The sequence below is a fragment of the Rhododendron vialii genome, chromosome 3a, assembly GCF_030253575.1.
Source record: "Rhododendron vialii isolate Sample 1 chromosome 3a, ASM3025357v1".
In the NCBI taxonomy this organism is placed as follows: Eukaryota; Viridiplantae; Streptophyta; class Magnoliopsida; order Ericales; family Ericaceae; genus Rhododendron; species Rhododendron vialii.
This window is the reverse complement of record NC_080559.1, coordinates 6,444,945-6,469,295: the sequence shown is the minus strand read 5'-3', so window position 1 is coordinate 6,469,295 and position 24,351 is coordinate 6,444,945. Positions and strand designations below refer to the sequence as shown.

At 37.1% G+C, this 24,351-nt stretch overlaps 1 protein-coding gene across 4 annotated transcripts; it reads right to left on the bottom strand.

Moving 5' to 3' along the window:
* Window positions 1–1,404: 1,404 nt before the first annotated feature.
* LOC131318468 (uncharacterized) lies at window positions 1,405–24,337 on the bottom strand. 4 transcript variants are annotated; one of them, XM_058348268.1, is made up of 5 exons: window positions 24,191–24,337; window positions 22,348–22,465; window positions 14,872–15,219; window positions 5,779–5,841; window positions 1,405–2,451 (listed from the first exon to the last, which is right to left on the bottom strand). In XM_058348268.1, exons 3-5 carry the CDS (start codon window positions 14,914–14,916, stop codon window positions 2,176–2,178), a joined length of 384 nt encoding a protein of 127 aa, XP_058204251.1. In that variant the 5' UTR covers window positions 14,917–15,219; window positions 22,348–22,465; window positions 24,191–24,337; the 3' UTR covers window positions 1,405–2,175. The 4 variants fall into 4 exon arrangements, with proteins under 4 accessions (XP_058204251.1, XP_058204254.1, XP_058204252.1 ...); XM_058348271.1 differs by lacking the exons at window positions 14,872–15,219; window positions 22,348–22,465 and adding an exon at window positions 7,604–7,700 and having other exon boundaries at window positions 24,191–24,285; XM_058348269.1 differs by lacking the exons at window positions 14,872–15,219; window positions 22,348–22,465; window positions 24,191–24,337 and adding exons at window positions 7,583–7,700; window positions 9,380–9,531.
* Window positions 24,338–24,351: the final 14 nt, after the last annotated feature.

The window sequence follows — 24,351 nt, the reverse complement described above, 5'->3', positions numbered from 1 at the left end:
AACATTTCACAGCACAAGAAGTAGATGGATTACGGAAAGAAAAAAAACATATATGCTACGAACAATCAAAGTAGCAGGGTACAAAATACCAGATCCGGCAGCAGTTAAGGTACCAAATCATGCCAGCATAATCCAATTATCCACTAGTTTTGGTGGTTAAGTGATGTGAATTGTAAAGAAAGAGAGCAGCCGCTTTAGTAATAGCCGAACGCTGCCAACTGAAGAGTAATAGCCGAACGCTGCCAAATCCAGCCCACTGTTATAAAGAATCGGGATTAATGATGGTCGAGTACAGGGGAGCTTCTAAAAGAAAACACCACGCATTCATCAATCATCCTAGTTGAACTTGATAGACAGTAGAAATAATGAAAAAAGAAGAAGATATCGATGGCGAGTCAAGCTTCTCATAAAATAGGAACAAGCATTACTTACATGCTACGTACGGCATTGAGTTTTTAAATAGTTCAATGTTCAAACTCTATTTTAACTTAGTTTTCCCATAGAAGATTTGCAATTCCAATCATAAGTTGCTCATTTTCCATTTGGCAATGCTCATTAACGAAACAACTAGCAAAGATACCCGGTTATTTAAGTAGAGTTCTCTAAGGCTACGTATGCCCGCCGCCATGAGTTTGAGAGGTGGACGGGGATATGATTTTTGGCCAATGAAAGCATCTTTTGGCTACTTACTTGGGATGAGGTTCCCCAACTAACTGGGAATCTCTCAGCCATATCCCCACTCCCCTACAAGAAGTAACTTAATACTCCTACAATCTCAAGAATGGAAAAGTACATTTTGACTAGCTCATAAGATCATAAGATCCAAATAGTATTAAACATTCCGCATTTCTACGATGCATCATAACAGCTCCGAACACAACTAGCTCCAAGCAAATTGACTTGAAACGTGGTTGGTTTCCAAGAGATTAAACCCCACTCATGATCGTTCCCAACATAACCTAGCGAGTGCATATGAAAGAAGATGCAAAGAACTGCGGTTGGAGAGAGAACTAAAATGATTATTAACCTGAGATTTGATTAAATAGGAGAAGAAAAACCCTTCTCTTTGTACATTACTTTACAAACATTTTTCAAACTCCAATCGGATTTCAGTCGGTACGAGAGATGGAAATCGATAACAGCCTGTCACATACTTGCTCTCCTTTTTAAGTACATTCCCAGCTCAAACTAGTAAGCAAATAACCCTTCTGGTTTTCTCCACCCTTTTTTCCCCAAAGAATAATTTAGGACATTGGTACCCTGACTAATACAAAGATTAACAATTCTTGCCTATGTATAGTTTACTTTCATCTGTTTAGGCTATAGAAACTGTAAAGGGACAGTATAACACTGTCTAATTGAACTACATAAGGAAATCTCACTGAAGTGATAAATTTCATCAAGTTTGCAACATAATAACCTATTTAAATAGCTCATAATCCAATCGACGTTTAGTGCACATTAAACTGAATGAGAAAACATACAAACTGAGGGAAATGGCCCCCTCAATGAAATGCAATGAACAACGATCTTGTCTCTATCTCGTAGAAACATTCAATTTTTGTGAACAACAACAAAACAACATCATGAAGGGTTGTCCTAGCCTCCTCGGTGAAAGAACAACCGAAATCCCTAGGCACAACTATAATCTTTGTTTTTGTGGTTAATGACGCAAAGAAAACTATAATCTTCATCACACCCTACTTCATACTTATACACTAAGCATAAAGTTTCATGGATAGTGCTAACACCTGACGCAACTAACAATTTTGTTGTAGTCCCAATCCTCAACCGATCTACGGGTAGACCTCTTGATGTTCTGAAAAGAAACTAAAATGGCATATTCAGTAATTCCAAAGCTGAATCTACTGAAACCAAAGGCCAATGGCTTACTTGCTTTGACCAGCTGCTGCAACCTCATCTACCACTTAGTTACCTGTCCGGTATCCATCTTATTTTTGTGGAATGCCAATATTTCTTTCACAGCTTCACTAAAAACCCCTCCTTCATCGCCATCAAAAGAGCCTGCTAACATATCATCATCCATGACATCATCACCCTCGTCAACACAACTTGGATTAACACATCTTACGTAAACCAGATCAGTCTCTCCATCAGGAACTCAGATTTGGGCAAATGCAAGGATGGTAGATGACAAAAACTTGAATAGAAAGTTTACTCCATTATGGGCATTAACAGTTTTGCCTTTTCGAAGTCTCTCAGCTCAGCAATCCGGTCGCCAGGCACAACAATCTTCCCTTGGTTCATAATATCTGTAACTGCGATGCTCCGAAGCATTTGATGTTTTTCAATCACATCCAACATGATATTAAGCTTCATACATGCATCATCAAAACACCTTAATGCTATGTTAAGTTGCTGGAGATTTTGTATGTCTTCTTCATCCTCTTCCTTGTCCTCTTCTTCTTCATCTTCTGGCAGTAGTTCCACTTTGAGAAGCGAAGCCATGAGAAAAGTAAAACTTTTGTGTTGGATAGTTAACATTGGAGGAAGCTGTGGTACACAGGGTATACCGTATGTCTAAATTATGACAATTTGTGATTTTCATTATGCCAATTTTTGGTTTTTGAATGCATATTTATGATTCTAGTTACGACTTGTACATTAAAATTTACCGGTTGAACAGGTCATTAGCAGGTTATCCATAATTAAAAAATATTGTTATTATGTAACCATAATTATTCGTACCGAAATCCATAATATTTATACCCTAACCAAATATATGCGTACAATATCAAAAATTAAATAATATTACCCACAAATGTTATAACAATACCATAAATTGGCATTATCTTACCACAATGAATCGTACCAAAATTTTTTTGACTCGTATGATATTCCGTAACAAAATCAAAATATGTCGTACCAGAATCAACAATTGTTATACTCAAGCCAAAAATATTTGTAAAATGCCACAAATTTTATAAAATATCCACAATTATTATGACAACACCTAAAATTGTCATTTTCTTAACACAAGGTGTCGTATCAAAAGAAAATATATTTAAATACCACAAATTATATAACAAACCATAATTATTATGACAATACCATAAATTGACGTTTTCTTACCACAATGTGTCGTACCAAATGAAATTAATTAAAATATTCTGTAATAACACATGTCTAAAATACCACAAATTTAGTAATATAATCAAATTTGTTATGACAACACCATAAATTGACGATTTCATACCCACAACGTGTCGTATAAAAAAATTCAATCAGAATATTCAATTAACGAGTTATAATCAACAAAATATCATACCACAAATTCAGTAATATAACTAAAGTTGTTATGACAACACCATAAATTGGCGTTTTCATACCCACAACGTGTCGTATAAAAAAAATTCAATTGAAATGCTCAGTTAATGATAGTTATTATTAACAAAATACCATACCGCAAATTCAATAATATAACCAAATTTGTTATAACAACACCATAAATTGACGTTTTTATACCCACAACGTGTCATATAAAAAAATTCAATCAGAATGTTCAATTAACGATAGTTATAATCAACAAAATTTCATACCACAAATTTAGTAATATAACCAAATTTGTTATGACAACACCATAAATTGACATTTTTATACCCACAACGTATCGTATAAAAAAAATTCAATCGGAATGTTCAGTAAACGATAATTATAATTGGCAAAATACATACCACTAATTATTTTCAATTCCCGCCACATTAGTTTTTAAAATTTTAAAATTTTCACCATATTATCTTAATTTTCGATTCCCTCCATACTATTTTTTCAAATTCTTATTTGTCCCTACACAATACCTCAATAATTTAAACTAAAAATGAAGTTCTCTCACAAAATTTTCGTCCAAGAAATTCACCAAAAAGTAAGTACTATACCCAAATTTTTTAATATAACTACAATTTCCTCTCAAAATATTGTCTAAATCAAATTATTTCTCCTCAAAATTTAATTCAAAAAATCAAAATTCCTTCGTGGAAAAATGAGAGGTCACTAAAAAAATAATTATCCTACTGTCTCAAATGCATACAATTTCAACACTAAAATGGAATACAAAAAAATAAGTGTGAATATCAAAAAATAGATTGTGAAAATTACTCCCTTTTTTGTAATTGGTGAAATTAATTACATTAATACCCAATTTTATTAATATTCAGGGCGATGCACTTAACAATTGGCACTATATATTTGACATATGGATCGGTGTCAAACCTTCACCCTATGCATACCAATCAAAATTTAATGACGGTCCTTGGAACTAGGCCGTGGAAGTAAAATCTAAATAATTTTGTAAGTTTATTGTCATTGTACTTTCTTTCAAAAAAAATTATTATAGTCAACATATTGATTTACACCAATGACATAGGCTATAATATGATCTACAAGTGTAGGCCAGCACTAGGACGGAGGCATTTGAGGTTTCTGTCTTCTCAAATTTTTAGCCTGAAAATAAAGCCCATACATACAAGAAAATATTATATAACTAATAGCCTTTAGAATTACAAATTCTAAATTGTGTACCATAGTGATAAAGTGTTGGAATTTGGACATTTATCTAAAAGATCTGGGGTTCATGTCTAACACCCTTCGTTCCTATTTTTTTTTTAAAGAATGTTGTTATTTTTTAGGATAAATTACATAGTTAGTCCTTAAATTTTCATACTTCAACAAATCTCGTCGTTCAATTTCAATACAACATTAAAATATAATAATGCACCATCTGAGCCCCACGTAAGGTGTTTTTTTTATTTTATTTTTTATTTTATCAAAATCGTCTATCTTTTACATAATATTAAATAAGTCATTCGTACCAAGAATGAAGTTGATGGCTCATAGCTAGACACTTAATTGGATGGACAATATCATTCTATTATTCAATTTGTGTGCCGATGATGGAGCTTTCTAAACCTGATTGAGACAAAAATTTACGTAGGTGACTTAATCAACAAACATAAAAAATTCAATGGATTTGATCGTTATTATTGTGTCACAGTCGCATGGCTACATTACATTCAACTATAACAGAGGACTAGGTTTCATACCAAATACTATAAATTGACTGTACAGTCTAAATATCGTTAGTGAGTGTATTTTTAAAATGATCAATCAGGACTGTTAGGATGTTAAGTTATATAATATTTAATTTGTGATATTTTAGACATGTATCTTGCTTGGGTATAATAATTATTGATTATGCTACGATATCTTTTGGTCATGTATCTAGTATCTTTTGATCGATTTCTTTTGGTACGACACATTGTGGTAAGAAAGTGTCAATTTTTTGTGTTGTCATAACAATTGTGGTTATGTTATATAATTTGTAGTATTTTACACATGAGGGAGAGGGAGAGAAAGGCAAGGAGGAGTGAACAACCTGTTACCTGCTGAGCCCTTTTTTTATTTTATAAATTGATTTAATAAATGGATGGTCCGGATTATTTACTTTGAAATCCAAGGGTTTAAAATCATAATGCGTAGGGTACACCCCCTAATAAGGGGTGTGTACCATAGGACTACCCGTTAACATTTGATTATTTGAGAGAGGCAAAAAAGGAGAGAAAAGCTCTTATTTGTGACTAAAGGCCCGACGCATGTGATGCGTGCACAAGTTGAATTTTGGTAAAATATGCACAATAACTTCCGACTTATTGTTTGATCTTCCATTTGATGAATGTCTTCATCAAACGGAAAGCTCTGCTTCAGGCGCAACAAGTAACCAACTTCAAAATGTAAAATTTTAGTGAAGAAGTTGTGTAATACCTTGCAGAAAACAAAGCGTGTGCTGGAACTTCCATCCAAGCCATGTGGACTCAACTTTACAATCTGCAACATCACAACTTTAGTTGGATATATGGAGAACAGAAACAACAAAGTAGCTGACGTCAATACATTTACCACAGTGAGCAACCCAAGGAAAGTCATCATCATAAAAGCTTTACATCCAAGATGAATAAGAGAAGGGCAGATCATAATTAAGGAATTGAAAAGATGTTTATAGTTCACAGTCATGGACTCGTATTTTGCAATTTTCACTAAGCAGAGATATTCAGAAGGAATTAAAAAGTTAAACAACTCTAGAGCAATATTTTTAGACTTTTAGTGAATTGGATATTCCAATAATGCTTCTGCACATAACATGTGACGCACCAACTTCCATGAAATTAATTATCTAGATTAAATCACGTCAAAGCGGCAACCAATTTCATAATTACCAAATTTCTACCGAAATATATTAAAGAATCATAATAACTATATAATCAAAAACATAAATGAATCCAAAGAGAATAACTTCACTCGTGAAGGCAAAACATAGTACAAGAAAAAAGGTGTGTATATAAAAAGAATCTAAAATAAAAAGGAAGAAGGTAAAGGTAAAGGTAAATTGAGCATAAATTGCAGCACACTTTCTGATATTTAGGGCAACCAGATATGGTCATAAATAAGTGCAATAAAATTGCAAATATCTTACGAGCTAAAAACCAACGAGATAAAAGTCAAGGATCCAAACAATTTTATTGAGCATGGCATCAATCAAAACATAGAGAATTACTAATTATTGAATCTCGTGGTTGGTGGTTAAAGTTGTCAGTTACGTACCAATGATAATTAATTGATTGTTTAAATAGAGAATTACTAATTAGGTTTGAGTTTGTTCCATTGTTTGGATGGGAGAGGGGGGGCGGGAGGAGAGGGGGCACGGCTGTTGATGAGAAGCCGAAGAAAAGAATAGATCATTTTTTGTCAATCAACTAGATACGCGATAGAAGGGAACAATATACAAATGACAAATGTGAGGATCTTAACTTTAATGTGAGGTTATTTGTTTATGTGGGAGAGGGGGAAAATTTAATGATTTACGGAAGGAAGAGAAATTTTATCCAAAATCACATTGACTGAGCCAAGATCAATTCATTTGTAGAAGCTAATTCTGATATATTAGATACCAAGTAAATTGTAGTTATAAGTAGTAGGATTTCAAAAAAAATTGCAGGGCCAGCCCCACCACGCCCCTGCCTCTGTCCACTCCTGGCTACATAGGCTTGAGTTGCACATAAGGTATGTTTGAAGTAGAGTTATGGTTTGTAAACCCTGTACATTGCCCAAAAGAGGAAATATTGCTTGCAACACTTGACCAGTACGTTTTCAATAAATGAAAGGTACAATTAAAGCATGTCGAGTGTCGACCATATCCTAGATTTACCATTCAAGAAAAAAAACATGCCTTTTTATCAACACAATGCCTTTTAACTTTAACAACGTCCGACTTACTTTATTATATTTCTTCAATAACTTGTGTTAAGGTAAACTGCACAATACAAATAAAGGTCTTACATACATACCTCCCACATTTGGAATTAGCTACTAGCCTACTACTAAGCCATAGAGAATCGGCTCTAGCTTAAATGATAATCACATGTACATATCACAATTACGCAAGATTTTGGAACATAAAAGGTCAGTTAGCATTTTCATGATGTCAGTGAGTATAAAAAGTATTACAAATACAAGTATAACACAAAGTAGGAAAAGCCTAAAAATTTAAGAAAAATAAAGCAAAACTCACTTGAGGGGATATTGTTATTACCTCCAAATGATATGCCATGAACAACGACCTTGCTTCTGCTCATGCATCTATACAATACTGTTGTAAACATGCCAATGCTGCACGCAACCAAATAAACCTGCAAATACATAAAACAATAAAAACACATTAGCGAGCCAAATGATAAGAAAAACAAGTAAACACTAACAGGTGGCTCCAAAAAAAAAGGTTTTGTGCGCGCAACAAAGAAGTAAATTTTAAGTATTTAACAGTACTCATGACTGTATCACCACGAAATGAGAAATCTAATAATCTACAGCATGTTCTAACACCTCCTTACCACCAACATGTTTGTAACTCATCGCAGGTACAACTGGTAGTAAGGCTGTTGGAGCATGTCAAGGGGCCCTGAACAAATTTGCTGCACTAACAGTCTATGCCTGGGATTGTGTCATGAGCGTCAGACATAATCAATAGATTTCTAAGGAACTTATATTAGTGGAGACTAGAGAGCATAAGGACATCAATAAACTTCTCTCTACATTAAATCTCTCACTGGAGTCAGAAAAGGTTTTTTCATGCGGTAATGGTAAAGTTTTTTTTATTTTATGAAGTAACGGCTCGTTTGTTGGACAGATAGAGTAAAAGTTGTAAGCAAACACGTAGAAGATGTAGAAGAAGCTCCTACAAATGTGGGATTTGTTGCGAGGGATGGATGGAGAGGATGTGAATTAGAAAGGGATGTACTGGCAAATGTAAAAGGATGCACCAGGACCTGTGTCCCGTCTCCACTTAGGTTAGGAATTAGAGGATCTAAAAGCATGCACCAGGCTGTACTAGCGAATCTTAAGTATTAGCCATCAGGGACTGTTGAATTCCCAAAAAACGTTTTTTCATTTATTCAACGGAAGAAAATGAAATCTCTAAGGAAGAAGGCACTGACGAGGCCTGCGCTTAAAAACCACCCGTATTGGGATCGAATCCTGTCCATTTGGCTTCAGATCAGCTCAGTCCATTTGGTGCATCCGAACCGTCTGATTTAAAGAGGGTGTTTTTTATTATTATTTTTTTAAAAACACCCCTTTAAATCGGAGCCATCCAAAACACTTTTGGACAACTCGGATGCACCAAATGGACTGAACTGGTCCGAAACAAATGGACGGGATCCAGCCCCACCCGTATTTCCCATCATCTCCCAAAATGCAAACCACCACTTAGCAAAAACAAAAACCCTGAAGCCAAAAAAAACAAAAACAAAATCATCAATCTGGTTCCAAAACCATATAAAACTGAGGTCAATTGAAAATCCGATAAAGATAAAAATAAGTTATCCGAAGCAAATAAATCATCAATCTGTTGCATGGTAAAAATTTTTAGCCAATTTACAAGCAATTCAACTAATCCCGGGACCAATCTCACCGTCCATTAGCAGATCTAAGAAAGCTCTGTTACATGATAATCTAAGCAACACCCGTGTCACATGACAGCGGCATCACCCACAAAATGCGAGCCAACGAAGGGGTGTTTTAGACTTTCCACTTTTCTGTAAATCAGTAAACTAAACACATGTAAGTTGTGGTTAAGATCAAATGTTAGGTTGTAAATCGCACCCGAACTGTACCACAGGAAATAAATAAATAAATCAGATGAGCCTGGTTTCCACCCCACCCCAGAGAGAATCGTTATCGCATTGAAAATTTTCTCGTACCACCGGGGGGTAAATTAACATTTTCAAACCTAAAATCTGTAAGTACAGAGCGATATGAGAATTGAAAAGGAACTGAGACCAGGGTACGAATTGAATTGCAAGTAGATTACCTCTGAACAGAGATTAAACTCTTCATCAAGGGTGCTTTGAAGCACCCGGAAGATCAATTGCCTCTCTCCAATCTTTTCAAGTTTTCAATAGCTCTTTAGGCACCCACAACACTTTGAAAATCTCCCTTTGGACCGTTCAGAATGGTGACTTATATAGGTGAAGATTAAGGCTATAATAGACTATTTGCATGCCCAGATCAACGTCCCAAAATGTGACAACCATTCAAAATGTGGTAACTACTCAAAATGGTCACAACTATGTACTCATCCAACTGGCCATAATAAAATTTCTTGGATTCTTGCTTTATTTTGCGGGTCCCACAACATTTGTATGGTCCACTTGTCCGATAAACAAGTCTTAAGATTAGGAGAAATTTTTGGGTACCAGGTGGTACTACTAGTGTCCGTCGGCGCATCCGGACCATCTATTTCGGTTTTAAACTGTTCGGATTTAGAAAAAAAAAATGAGAGAAAGTGGTGAGGTGAGAGAAAAGAGAGGATTTCAATCTGTGCTATCCAACACACTTTTGGACACCCTGGATGGACTGCTAGGGCACCATATGAGCACCACCACGTGGTACCCATCCGGCACCCAGAAATTTCTCCAAGATTAGACAACAAATCTGGGTTTAGTTCACTTTTTTTTTTTTTTTTATCCGGTTTAGTTCACTTATTTGGTAAATGCTTTCAAATGGACAGAAAGTTTCATTTTCTTTTAATTAATTAATTCAACATCTGATGTTATCTTTAAGGATTTTCTTTGAAAGAAATTAATAAAGCAATGAATATAAAAGTTGTCATCCATGCAATCTTTTCCAGATTTTCTTTGAACGAAATTAATAAAGCAATAAATATAAAAATTGTCATCAATGCAATCTTTTCCAGATTTTCTTTGAACGAAATTAGCAAAGCAATAAATAAAAAGGTTATCATCCATGCAATGTTTTCCGGATTCGCATTGAAAGAAATTAATGAAAAAAAAAAATTTTGAAGGTTGCCATCCATGTAATCTCTTCCGGATTCACTTTGAAAAGTAGTTAATCAAACAACAAATACAAAGGATGTCAATTATGTTTGGTGACGAAAATCGAAAGTGATTGACTTTTTCCAGTAGCCGAGTGTGGTTGAGGAGTGTGGGGCTCCGATCAAGACGATCCGCTCCTTTGGATCTGGGGTTTGAGATTCGCTCTTGATCTTCTCCTCGTTCTGCAAAATGAAGCACGGCTACAGATCACACCGGAGGCTCTTCGGAATGGCCCTCCGGTGCAAGAATTAGCATTTTTGCAAAGAGAAGTTAAGAACCAAGAGCTAGGATTTTTCCCATGTTTGAGAGTGCATGCCTCTTCTGTAGAGGCATAATGGCATATTTATAGGAAACTCTTAGCTTGGCCTCCAAGAATGGACATGTGCGCGTCACGAGTTGGCTGACGTAACCCTTACATCATGATAGGATTCCGTAACCGTTTGTAGGATGAGCTGACATCTTCACGTGCTTTCATCATTGCTCCAATAATCGTTCGTCTGACGTCATGAACGTCACCATAGCCATGGCATGGCTGCATTTCCCATGTGGGTGAGCAAGAATCTTGGCCCCCACATTCGTTCAGAGCCAAAAATGATAACCGATCGTCCAAGGGTCAGTGGGCCAAACGAATTATGTTGACAGAATACGATGAAGGCGTCGATGTTGCACCGTCGGCTAGCCGAGGCGTGAGGTCAACACCTCGGAATAGATAGGGCCATGTGGGAAGTGGTTCGGTGTCCCGCTTAGGATGGCATGAATCTTTTCGCTCGGCCTGCTACAAGGAGGCCGGCACAGAGGATAGTCGTGGTCACTCTCAGTGCAAACATTCACATTGCTTACAAAGCAATTAATTGTTTGTGACGGATAAAGTTTTAGGTGGATAAGGAAAAATGGTGAATATGTTATACGGGCTGATTAGTTAAGGAGGAGTTTGATGGATAAATATATACACACACTTGGTTTGTTAGGTAGATATGAGTAGGTAGATGAAGAATTTAAAGGGAAAGAATAATATTTTTGTAATTACGTAGCTGGATATGAAGAGGGATAAGATGATGATAGGGGTAGGGTGAATAGTCTCGGAAGAAGGGACTATCTTATTTGCCTTCTCAATTGCTACCAAACACCGGATTAGGCTCAAAGAGGATTACTCATCCGGCAGATTGCTTCTCCACATAGTCCCCCAACAAATAGCCCCAAGTGGCCTGTTTGTCAGACAGATTAGGTTTTGGGTGGTGGATAAGAGGTGGACATGTTATAAGAGAAAATTAGTTAAGGATGAGGGATTAGCTTGTACTTGGCTCGAGTAGTAGTTGATGTGGATGGATAAGGGTGGGTTAATAGGAGTGAAAATTACTTAATTACTCTCATTAAAAAATTGTATTGACAATACAAAAGAATTTGAGGAGTAAATAGGTCTTTTTCTCCACTCGAATAAGCTAATCCTAAGGTTGGAAGTGGGATAAGCTAAGACCTTTGGAGGAGGATAAGCTAAGCTCTCCCTCTTCACGCCTCCCTTATCCCACTAACAAACACCCTCTCCCTTATCCTCGATTCCCCCTCCCTTTTCTCCAAACAAACGGGCCCAAAGGCTCTTGTCAATTCCAATATACGGCCATTGATCAATACAAATCACTAGCTAAAACTCATAGTTGCAGTTAAATTTCAGTGTAATGTGTTGAGGTGGTCTGAGTTTGAGTGGGTGTTTATCGAGTGCAATTTTGTTCACCCTCCTTTAAAAGAGAGTGAAAATTACATTTCTTTTTATTGGTTGAAATGGTGTAGGTCTCATCTCTGTAATAAACTTTTTAATAAGCATCTTTGAGATGGGCACCCCATTTCAACCAATAGAAAGGAGGGTAATATTCACCCTATTAAGTGAAGGGTGAACAAAACTCAACTCGTATTTATCGGGATTAATGATGGTCCAGTAAAGGGGAGCTTCCAAAAGAAAACACCACACCTTCACCAATTATTTCTGTTAGCCTGGATATACAACAGAAAAAATGAAAAAAGAAGACGTCGATGGCGAGTCAAGCTTCCTTTAGAATAGGAACAAGCATTAGTCGCATGGTACGTACGCCATTGAGTTTTTAAAAATTTCAATGTTCAAAACTTAATTCTTTCATACACAATATACAATTTCATTCATAAGTTGCTCAATTTCCATTTGGCAATGTTCATTAACGAAACAACTGGCAAAGATACCCAGTTATTTAAATAGAGTTCTCTTAGGTTGCATATGCCCGCCGCCATGAATTTGAAAGGTGGAGGAGAAAATGATTTTTGGCCAATGAAAGTCACTCACTGTGTCTGGTTCATATTTTTGAACTTTTATTTCAAAAAGTTAATTTTGAATGCAAACTTTTTGTAAAGCAAGGGGACCAAATAGTAATGGGTCCCTTGAAAAGAAGGGGGTCCCGTCTCTCTCTCTCTCCCCGAGACTCTCTCTTTCTTCTGAAATTGTGTTTGCTTTAAAAAAGTGAGGTTGGGAGATCAGAACAGACTTTTGAAAACTTGAGGCAACCCATGAATATTTTGAGTTAAAATGTAAAAACATGTGATTGGATATGAGATCTCAAATTGAATGGGGACTTGAGTGGGTCCCCTTGATTATCTCATCAAAAGGAAAAAAAAAATAACTCACTCCAATTTCTCACAGAAGAAAAGCCTCTTTCTTCGTATATTACTCTACAAACATTTTTTCAAACCCTAATCGATAGCAGCCTGTCACCTACTTGCTCTCCTTTCTAAGTACATTCCCAGCTCAAACTACTGAAACTAGTTAGCAAATTACGCTTCTGGTTCTCTCCACCCTTTTTTCCTCAAAGAAAAATAATTTAGGATATTGGTTGCCTGGTTAATACAAAGATTAACATTTCTTGGCTATGTATAGTTTACTTTCGTCTGTTCAGGCTATAGAAATTGTAAAGGGAACAGTATAAGGAAACCTCACTGAAGTGATAAATTTCATCAGGTTTGCAACCATAATACCCTATTTAAATAGCCAATTATCCAATCAACGTTTAGCCCACATTACACTGAATGAGAAAACATACAAGCTGAGGGAAACTGGCCCCCCTCAATGAAATGCAATGAACAACGATCTTGTCTCTATCTCATAGAGACATCCAATTTTTGTGAACATCTGCAGACTACTGCGGCGACAACAACAGCAGCATCATGAAGGGTTGTCCTGGCCTCCTCAGTGAAAGAACAACCGAAATCCCTAGGTACAACTATAATCTTCGTCTTTGCGGTTAAGGACACAAAGAAAACTAAAATCTTCATCACACCCTACTTTATGCTCATACACTAAGCATAAAGTTTCATGGATAGTGCTAACGACTGGTGCAAATAATAATTTTGTCGTAGTCCCAATCCTCAACCCATCCACGGGTACACCTGATGGACACCACATTGTTCCGTACTCCACTTTGCATAAACAGGTTCAAATTTCTGTGTCACAGTATCATAAACGCACTGTTGAACTTACGTGCATCGAAGACTTCAAATACATCTAGATCAGTATTCACGTCTGTATTCTTAATATTACTCGTCTCTCGTAGAGTTAACCACATTATCAGCAATGCCCGGGCATCCATCCAATGCATTCTTTTCACAAGCCATGTGGGCTCAACTTTAGAATCTGCAACATCACAACTTTAGTCGGTTACTATATGCAGTACAGAAACAACAAAGTAGCTGATGTCAATACATCAACCGCAGTGAGCAACCCAAGGAAAGTCATCATCATAAAAGCTTTACATCCAAGATAAATAAGAGAAGGGCAGATCATACTTTAGGGAATTGAAAAGATGCTTATAGTTCATAGTCATGGACTCGTATATTTGCAATTTTCACTATGCAGAGATAATCACAAGGAATTTAAAAGTTAAACAACTCTGCCCCAAGCAGAGAAAACAAAAGCATGGGAACTTGCTCAACCCAATAAAGTTTGGTTGTAATATTCTCTTATCAATGCATTTCTAACAAGTTCCCAAAAAAAAAAAAAAAATTAAGTTTGGTATTTTCCAAAACCACCGATATTAACCAAAACAATAAGTCTACCCCACTGCCAAGTTCCACTGCTCCACCCACCACTCGTCTACGTGGAGGTGGGACCCACCAATTTTTAAATAAAAAAAAGAGGCAGAAAAGGAAGAACGCTTCTTTTCGGGGAGAGAGAGAGAGAGAAGGAGGAGGAGGAGGAAGACCCAGTACGCGTGCCACCCCATCACCACTGGCGACCACCACCACCACCGGCTCCACCTCCGGCAACCACACTCTGCAATATAAATCAGGGTCCAACAAATCCCTCCGGAGTCTCAACCAAATACACAACAATCATCATCAATCAATGGTCCAAGAAAATAAAACCACACACAGACAAATCTGTAATCCAATGGAAAATATGAAAGTATTTATAAACTTAAAGGTACTATAAGCAAACCCTCAGAGAGTTCACCAGCTTTGATTTGGAGGAACTTGAAGGAACCGAGGATGAATCCATATCCCTTTCAGCTTCCGGGTTTCGCCCTCTTTTGAAGCCTCAATGTTCTCGTTCTGGACAATAGTGTCACCATGATATGTCCCACACGTAGAAATTGAAACATCCTCCCCCAAATTCAATCAAGCTTTCAGAATCCCATTGCCCATAAGATAGCTCTTGCTGCAACAAAACGGCAAAATAACAGTTCCAGGCACTTCTGAATCCAACAGTATTCTAATTGCAGAGTGTGGTCGCCAGAGGTGGAGCCGGTGGTGGTGTTGGTCGCCGGTAGTGATGGGGTGGCACACCCAAAACTCCATAGATCTGCAATTAACCAAAGAAAATCTCAAACAAAATTAATACATCTGAATTTAGCCTAACCAAATTCCAAAAAATTGCTAGATCTGCGTTTCACATAACAAAATCGACAACGTTGTAGGTAAGTTTGCATTTTTCCAACAAAAGACCTAACAAATAATGGTGAATCTGCATTTCGCCGAACCAAAGCCCAACTAATATCAGTATATCCCCATATACAAAATAATAACATAACTAAATTTGCATTTCGCCTGACACAGCGGAATCATAGTCAAACCAGACTTGATTCACCGTTTCAACTGATACATAAGCAACCTCCATGAATAACTGGATGAAAGGGATATGCATAGGGACAACATATCTGTCAATCCATCTATATATAAATATGCCTATCTACGTAAATACGTGTACATATAGAGAGAGTGCACTGTCTCTCTTTGAAAAATAGAGGTTTGCATAAGCAAAATGGAGTGGTGAAAGTTAAATTATAGGGGGGAGAGAGAAAGAAGATGAAGTAAAGAGATAAAAACTTCCTTACAACAGTGAATCCTTGTCATTATTAAAACACATGGTATCACCATCTGATAGTGAACTCCAAGTATGCATGATGAACCCCATTACGCAGTGTGGTTGGACTCGGTAGTTACGTTCGAAGAGTAGCGTTCACAACCCTATTTGTTAATACGTTATTAGATTGTGACCTCACATGCAAAATGAGGTGATATCACCATTTTAACAAAGTTTTCCCGAGGAAGCAGAAAAAGTTTATTACAATGGTGATAAGTGATCACGAACCAATGATGTTACCACGTCATCATGTACACATGGCATTACTAACCAATCACAAATTATGATGTTTGTGTAGTGATCCTCACGATACAGATGCCGTAGTTAGGCTGATTTGAATGAGTTGGTTTCATTCACATTACAGGTTCACGTTACATGGTAGTTTGAAATTGGTTGGACACACCAAGTGCACATGATGACATGGTATAACCATGGCATTGAAGCTTTATTCCAAAATGTCGAGGTACAAAAGAGAGGGGATAGCAATATCTCAAAATGGCTACCTTTTAACACGCCTCATATCATAGTTATAACGATAACTACCCCCAACAAAAATAGTACATTGCATTGGACAATGATACGGAGTTTTACAAAGCCAGGTGAGAGTTCATACTACACTGGCATGTTCTCAAACACAGCATAGAAAAGCCGTTGGTCATTAATTTCTTAAAGTGAGAGGAAGGATAACTTATCTAATCTTTTTTGATGATTTCTATGACAGGACAAAAGGACTGTATGCATTTGATATGCAGAACAATAGTTTTAGTGAATTAGATATCCCAATAATGCTGCACATAACAAATGACACACCAACTTCAATGAAATTAATTATCTAGATTAAATCACGTCGAAGCAGCAACTAATTTGATAATTTCCAAATTTCTACCGACATATAATAAAGAACCATAATAACTATATAATAAAAAACAGAAATGAATCCAAAGAGGATAACTTCACTCGTGAAGACAAAACATAGTACAAGAAAAAAGGGGGTATATATAAAGTAACACGCCAAGTATTAATCTTCTTGTGGAAAGCTTGTAGTTAACCACTTCCTCAAAATGAATCAAAAAAAAAAAGGAAGAAGGTAAAGGTAAAGGTAAAGGTAAATTGAGCATAAATTGCAGCAAACTTTCTGATATTTAGGGCAACTAGATATAGTCATAAATAAGTGCAATTAAATTGCAAATATCTTACGAGCTAAAAACCAATGAGATAAAAGTCAAGGATCCAAACAATTTTATTGAGCATAGCATCAATCAAAACAACAAAGGCGAGAAAAAAATTGTATCCTGAATTGCTTAAGTGTGCTCACTTCTAAAAGATACATAATTGCCAGGGAAGGATGCAAAGTAAATTTTTTATGATGCTGGTTATTTTCTTAGGAATGAACTCATTGAGAAGGATACCAGTTATTTAGGTAACCTAAGCGTTTGGAACACAGCCCTTGTCTACATGGCAATTGAGGCAGCAACTGAAGATGCTAAGGTCACTTTATTATATTCCTTCATCGGTAATGTCACTTTATTTTATTCCTTCTAGAATGCCATTGACAACTTACCAAGTTAACCCTCATCTGGTCATAATTATTCAACACAAAATAAGAGAAAAAAACGCCATCAAATTGGGAAGATATACTTCAGTTAAAGTTCCGCCTAAATATGCTTCAAACACATTATAGGAAAGTCAATATATCAACAACTAAGGCATGATTTGAAGCATGACTCTCAACCATGACATGACAGTAACCATCATGTGTGAAAAATTAATGAGGATACGGTAGGCATAACCAACGTGTAGAGACCTAGGTAGGACACGGTAATGTAACCGCGCATTAACTTTTATTGCTATGATTGTTCGGTGAAAAATAAGTCGGTACTCGTTCATGGGAGTGCAAATGCCAAGTGACATAGACTAGGCGTGACACAAGGACAAGGACTCATTCCCCAGCAAGAAATGGCTCAAGGACTCAATCCCCAGCAAGAAGTGGCTCATTATGCTACACTTTTTGTCTTCATCAGAATTGCATTTCATCTTGTAATTGACAATGTTTTCAAAGGCCAGTCCGGGGCTTGCCTTGAGGCAAGGCATGGCAAAACGCCTCTAGGCTTTGATTGTTGGGCATAGAACTACAAAGGCATTCCCCATCCATTGGAGGCACATTGAGGTGTGTGCTTTTCACGCCTTTTTCGCCTAGATGACAGAGGCGAACACATCAAGAGTCAGTACATTATAAGTTGAGGCAAGGACAAAAGAATTTTCGTGTATTTTCCTAACGACTTAGAGTACTTTTAAAAGTTGGATCTATTTATACACTATTTATTATACCTTATCATGCTTTTTTGTGAATTGTATTTACTCTTTTCTTATTTCTTGTGATGCACCTTTGTATGGCGCAAACAATATCCCCCTCTTACTATGGGATTTTTAATAGATTTTTTATCTTTTTAAATAAAAATTAGAAACTCTAAAGGCTTATGCCTCAACACCTTGAGGCTTACGCCTCGCCACATTAGAGGTTGACAGCCTCGCCTAGCGCTTTCGCCTCTAAAAACCAACTTCATCTGTTTTTTGAGTTTGTTATCTCAAAACTCTTGTGCCTTGTTCATTTTACGTTTTGAAAAGCATTTTTCAAAAAATTCTCCATACTTCCAATCATTTCTCTCTCTATCTCTCTCCACTTATTACCCCTACTACTCTCATAAAAAAAATTTCAAAAACTCTTCCAAACAAAGCACAAACTAGTTCCTTAAGTTATATACGTAGAAAAAAGTCCAATGTTTTCAAAGGCAATTATGGGGCTTGTCGTGAGGCGAGGCGCAACAAAAATGCTTTTGGGTGTTGATTTGTGAGCGTAGAACCACAAAGGGGTTCCCCCTACATCGGAGCGATGGAGGCATACACTTTTGACACCTTTTTCACCCCAATGACAAAGACGAAAGCATCAAAAAAGTTGGGGTTTTTGGTAAGTGCAGAGGGGGTTCTTTATAAGTTGATGGAGTGAAGGGTTTTCATGTATTTGCGAGACGACTTAAAGTGCTTTTAAAGGTTGGATATGTTAATACCCTATGTTTTGACTCACTATTTTCCTATTGTTAGTAAGGCACATTTGTATGGTGCAAACATTATCCCCCTTTCCAAAGTACTTTTAATTAATTTTATGGCTTATGAATAAGAATTAAAATCTCCAAAGGCCCAAAGGCTTAAGCCTTAACGTCTTGAGGTTTACACCTCGCCTCGTGAGAAGTCGACTGCCTTGCCTTGTCCTTTTGCCCTCAAAACTTTGGAATAAACTAGTTTCTTTCTAGATTGTAACTAGTAAGTCTCAACGTATGCATACTCAAGAGGCGCATATGTTAACCAACGCACCAATTCGCTTTATTGGTAACATTGTAAATATATAAAGTCTTTAAAGTTTGCTATTAGTTATAGCCTTTTCGGTTAAAGGGAACAAGCAACCAAAGTAATCAATGCAAAAAGCTCAGGACATAAACAACAATCTTTCAAGTATCTTGGCTAAATTATTAGAGTAAGCAAAGAAGTTGTAGAAATTTTAGACCTAGTTTCTCATAGTGTTTGTTGCCTGATACGACCAGGCTTAATAATGGTGATCTCAAAGTGTCGGTCCTAAGAATGTAACATGTTAATATCAATAGTGCAGAGTTTGAAATTTTGGGATCTAACCACCATTAGGACTTCGATATATGGAAGTAACACTTAGATTGGAGGACCAAGCTAGTGGTTGCGATCCAATTGCCTACAACTATGCTCTAGAGTGAAGTCCTATTGCCATTTATATCGGAAGGCCGGGCGCGACATCCCTCTATTTTCGTCTTCTGATCTTCTCTGCAGATACTCAAGGAAAGTAACTTCTTGGAAACTGAAGATGGATATGATTGCATGTACCATTCATTAATAATCATGCCTTGAGCTATACAATTCTCCAAGTAAGGTTGATCATCGAGTGGTGCTTCTCTCAATCTCTGTAGTCTAGCTTTGCGCAAAGCAGTCTGTGTAATCTCCGTAGTCCAAGAGTTGTTGATTGCCGAGATGAACGACCGAGATGCAACTGCAGAAGCTTCTCTACTATCCAATTGTGCAAAAGCCAGGCCCATATCATATCCAGGATGTCATCCAATTCAAGCCAGTGCGTATTTGTCATTAATCTTACGGCTTGTTATTTTTCAAGTTAAATATTGGGTGTACAAGTCTTAGTTGTACAAAGCAGGAACGGGAGTGGGATCGGAAGCGGGAGCGAGAGCGCGGGTACATAGATAATCCTAAAATGTTGTCAACCAATGCTAACCATCTTTAAAATGGTTTAGACAAAAAAAAAAGGAACAACTTAAAATTCTTGGAGTTCTTGGAGTACCGAGAATACGAAACATGATGTATAAAAATGGTTTGTTGGACTAGTCTCATCATTTCCATCTAATTTTGCAGGTTTCACTTGAAGATTGACTTTCCTCCCCACATTGTTGATCAATTTTGGTAAAACATAATGTGAGCAAACATAGCAATGCTGAACAAAGTAAATTAAGCAAACTATTCCAAATGCCCCCTCTCATGGAGGTTAATGCTTGGCAACCAGCAGAATATCATTCATGAAAATGGGAGAACGAAGTTTAACAAATAATATATGCCTAAATTCTTAGGAGATTGGTTAAACGGCGGTAGAATACATACGATTGTCCTTACATTGCACTAGATTTAATTAACCTTTCATTATTAAGACCAACAAGTAATGACAAAACAATACAAAATAAACCACAAAAATGTACTGTACATAAAAATCCAACCATGAAGGCTAATAAGAAGCAAAAAGCACAAAAGAAGTGCTTTGCCGACAGAATCTTCCACGGGAATAAGAAGCACCCTATTGGAAAAGATCTATATGGAAAACATCAAGCTTCTTCTCTGAATCAAATGTAACAGAAGTCCTTGTGATCCTATTGTTGCACACTAAGAAGCACTAGCATGCCATGCTTACTCGCTAGTGTCCTGAACATCTGGGACATAGACACGCCTTTGACCATGTCCCATTTTCGTATTTATATTTTCTTCAAAGATACAAGAGGGATATGCTAGTGACACTGCTCGAACATGAAGAGGACAAGGGGGGGGAGGGGGGGTGTGGCACAAACTGAATATATGCCCCTATTGACCAGATATCAAACTGAATCAAGGGATCACCAACCAATACCCTAGCAATCGAGACTCCAGGTGCAGCACGCAGGCAAAGGGCAGTCAGACAAGTGAGTGCTCGAATCCACGCTTCTTAATTGCAACATGATAAACACGGTTGCGTGGACAAATCAGACAAGCTTCTGTTCTAAGCGCAATGAGATACATCCTCTTCACGATGGTTGCAGTGCTATTTACTTGTTTAGTCTTCCGGTGTGGAGCAGTGCATTTTATGATAATCCATTGGCTGTAAGATTTTGCAGTGATGGTGCCACCTCTCTTGCCTCCATCATATGACAAGTAAAAATGGTGGACACAGGCTTTATAATATGGGGGACCAAACCATACGAACTTAACCGAATGGGACTCAATCCTCACATTGCGTAGTAGAAGAAAATCAACCTTTAATTATTGAATCTCGTGATTGGTGGTTAAAGTTGTCAGTTACATACCAATGATAATTAATTGATTGTTTACATAGAGAATTACTAATTAGGTTTGAGTTTGTTCCATTCCTTGGATGACAGAGGAGGGGGGGGGGGGGGGGGGGGGGGGTTGTGGGGGGGGTTTAAATGAGAAGCCAAAGAAAAGAAAAGATCATTTTTTGTCAATCAACAAGATACGCAATAGAAGGGAACAATATACAAATGACAAGTGTGAGGATCTTAACTTTAATGTGGGGTAATTTGTTTCCATGGGAGAGGAGGAAAATTTAATGATTTATAGAAGGAAGAGAAATTTTATCCAAAATCACATTGACTGAGCCAAGATCAATTCATTTGTAGGGGCCAATTGTGATAGATATTAAATTGTAGTATAAATAGTAGGATTTCAAAAAAAATTGCAGGCCTAGCCCCCCTATGCCCCTGCCTGTGTCCACTCCTGGCCACATAGGCTTGAGTTGCACATAAGGTATGTTTGAAGTAGAGCATGGTTTGTAAACCTTGTACATTGCCCAAAAGAAGAAATATTGCTTGCAACACTTGACTAGTATGTTTTCAATAATGAAAGGCACAATTAGAGCATGTCGACCATATTCTAGATTTACCATTTCAAGAAAAAACATGTCTTTTAATCAACACAATGCCTTTTAACTTTAACAATGTTCGCCTGACTTTATAATACTGCACAGCACAAATATAAGTCTTACATCTCTACCTCCCACATTTGGAATTAGCTACTACTGAGCCATAGAGAATCGGCTCTAGCTTAAATGATAATCACAATGTACATATCACAATTACGTAAGATTTTGGAACATAAAAGGTCAGTTAGCATTTTCACGATATCAGTGAATATACAAAGTATTAAAAATTCAAGTATAACACAAAGGTGGAAAAGCCTAAGGACATGGAAATTCATGATAAATCAAGTAAAACTCACCTGAGGGGATATTGTTGTTATCTCCCAATGATATGCCATGAACAACGACCTTGCTTCTACTCATACATCTATACAATACTGTTGTAAACATGCCAATGCTGCACTCAACCAAATAAACCTGTAAATACATGAAACAATAAAAACACATCAGTGCACTGAATAATAAGAAAAATAAGTGAACACTCACGGGTGGCTCCAAAAACAAGGTTTTGTTTGCGCAACGAAGAAGTAAATATCGGATTTAACAGTACTCATGACCGTATCACCACGTAATGAGAAATCTCATTTTCTACGGCATGCTCTAACACCTCCTTGCCACCCACCATGTTTATAACTCATCACAAGTACATGAGACCCACATAGACATGTGGTAGTTAGGCCGTTGGAGCATGTCAAGGGGCACTTAACAAATTTTTTGCACTGAACAAACTTGCTGCACTAACAGTCTATGCCTGGGATTGTGTCATGACCATAAGAAATAATCAATAGACTCCCAAGGAACTTATATTATTGAATACTAGAGAGCGATAAGCGCGTCAATAAACTTTTCTCTACACTCAATCTCTCACTAGAGTCAGAAAAAGTTTTTTCATTCGGTAACTGTAGAGTTTTTTTTAAGAAGTAAATGTAGTAAGCAAGCACTTAAAGAAGCAGAAGAAACTCCTAAAAATGTGGGATTTGTTGTGAGGGAGGGATGGAGGGGATGTGAAATAGAAATGGAAGCAGAAGAAGCTCCTAAAAATGTGGGATTTGTTGTGAGGGAGGGATGGAGGGGATGTGAATTAGAAATGGATGTACTAGCAAATGTAAAAGCATGCACCAGGACCTGTGTCCCTTCTCCACTTAGGTTAGGAATTAGGGGATCTAAAAGCATGCACCAGGCTGTACTAGCAAAATCTAAAGGATTAGAGACTGTTGAATTCCAAAATAGATTTTTTCATTTATTCAACTGAAGAAAATGATATCTCTAAGGAAGAAGGCACGGACAAGGCCTGCGCTTAAAACCCGCCCATATTGGGATCGGATCCTGTCCATTTGGCTTCAGACCAGTTCGATCCATTTAGTGCATCCATATGAGCCGTCTGATTTAAAGAGAGTGTTTGTGATTTTTTTTTTTTTTAAATACACCCCTTTAAATCTGAGCTGTCCAACGGATGCACCAAATGAACCGAATAAGTGCAAAGCAAATGGACGGGATCTGGCCCCACCCATATTTCCAATCAATCTCCCAAAATCCAAACCACCACTTAGCAAAAAAAAACCAGAAGCCAAAAAAAACAAAACAAAATCATCAATCTGGTTCCACAACCATATAAAACTGAGGTCAATTGAAAATCCGATAAATTTAAGTTATCCGAAGCAAATAAATCATCAATCTGTATGATAATTTTGTTTTTAGCAAATTTACAAGCACTTCGACTCCCGGAGCCAATCCCACCGTCCATTAGTGCCTACCAGAAAAGCTCTGTTACATGATAATCTAAGCAACACCCGTGTCACATGACAGCGGCATCAACCACAAAATGCGAGCTAACGAAAGGGTGTTTTAGACTTTTCGCTGTTCTGTTAATCCGTAAACGATCAAATGTTAGGAGGTTAGTACGTAAATCGCACCCGACCTGTACCACAAGAAAAAAAATTCAAATAGCGGCCTCTCTCATATGATGCATGTCCATACATAAGTGTGGATCCCATCCCGTGTAAGAGAATCATTATTGCATTGAAAATTTTCTCGTATCATTGTGGTTAATAAACTTTTTCAAACATACAAATTTGGACACTTTTTATTCCTTCTCAAGTATAGAGCGATATGAGAATTGAAAAGGAAACGAAAATAGATTACCTCTGAACAGAGATTAACCTCTTCATCATGGGTATGAAGAAGTACCCCGAAGATCAATTGCGCTCTCCAATCTTTCCAACACACTCACAACACTTTCAAAGGCTTCCTTTGGACCTTTCATCAGAAGGGTGATTCATATATAGTGAAGAGAGATTAGGGTA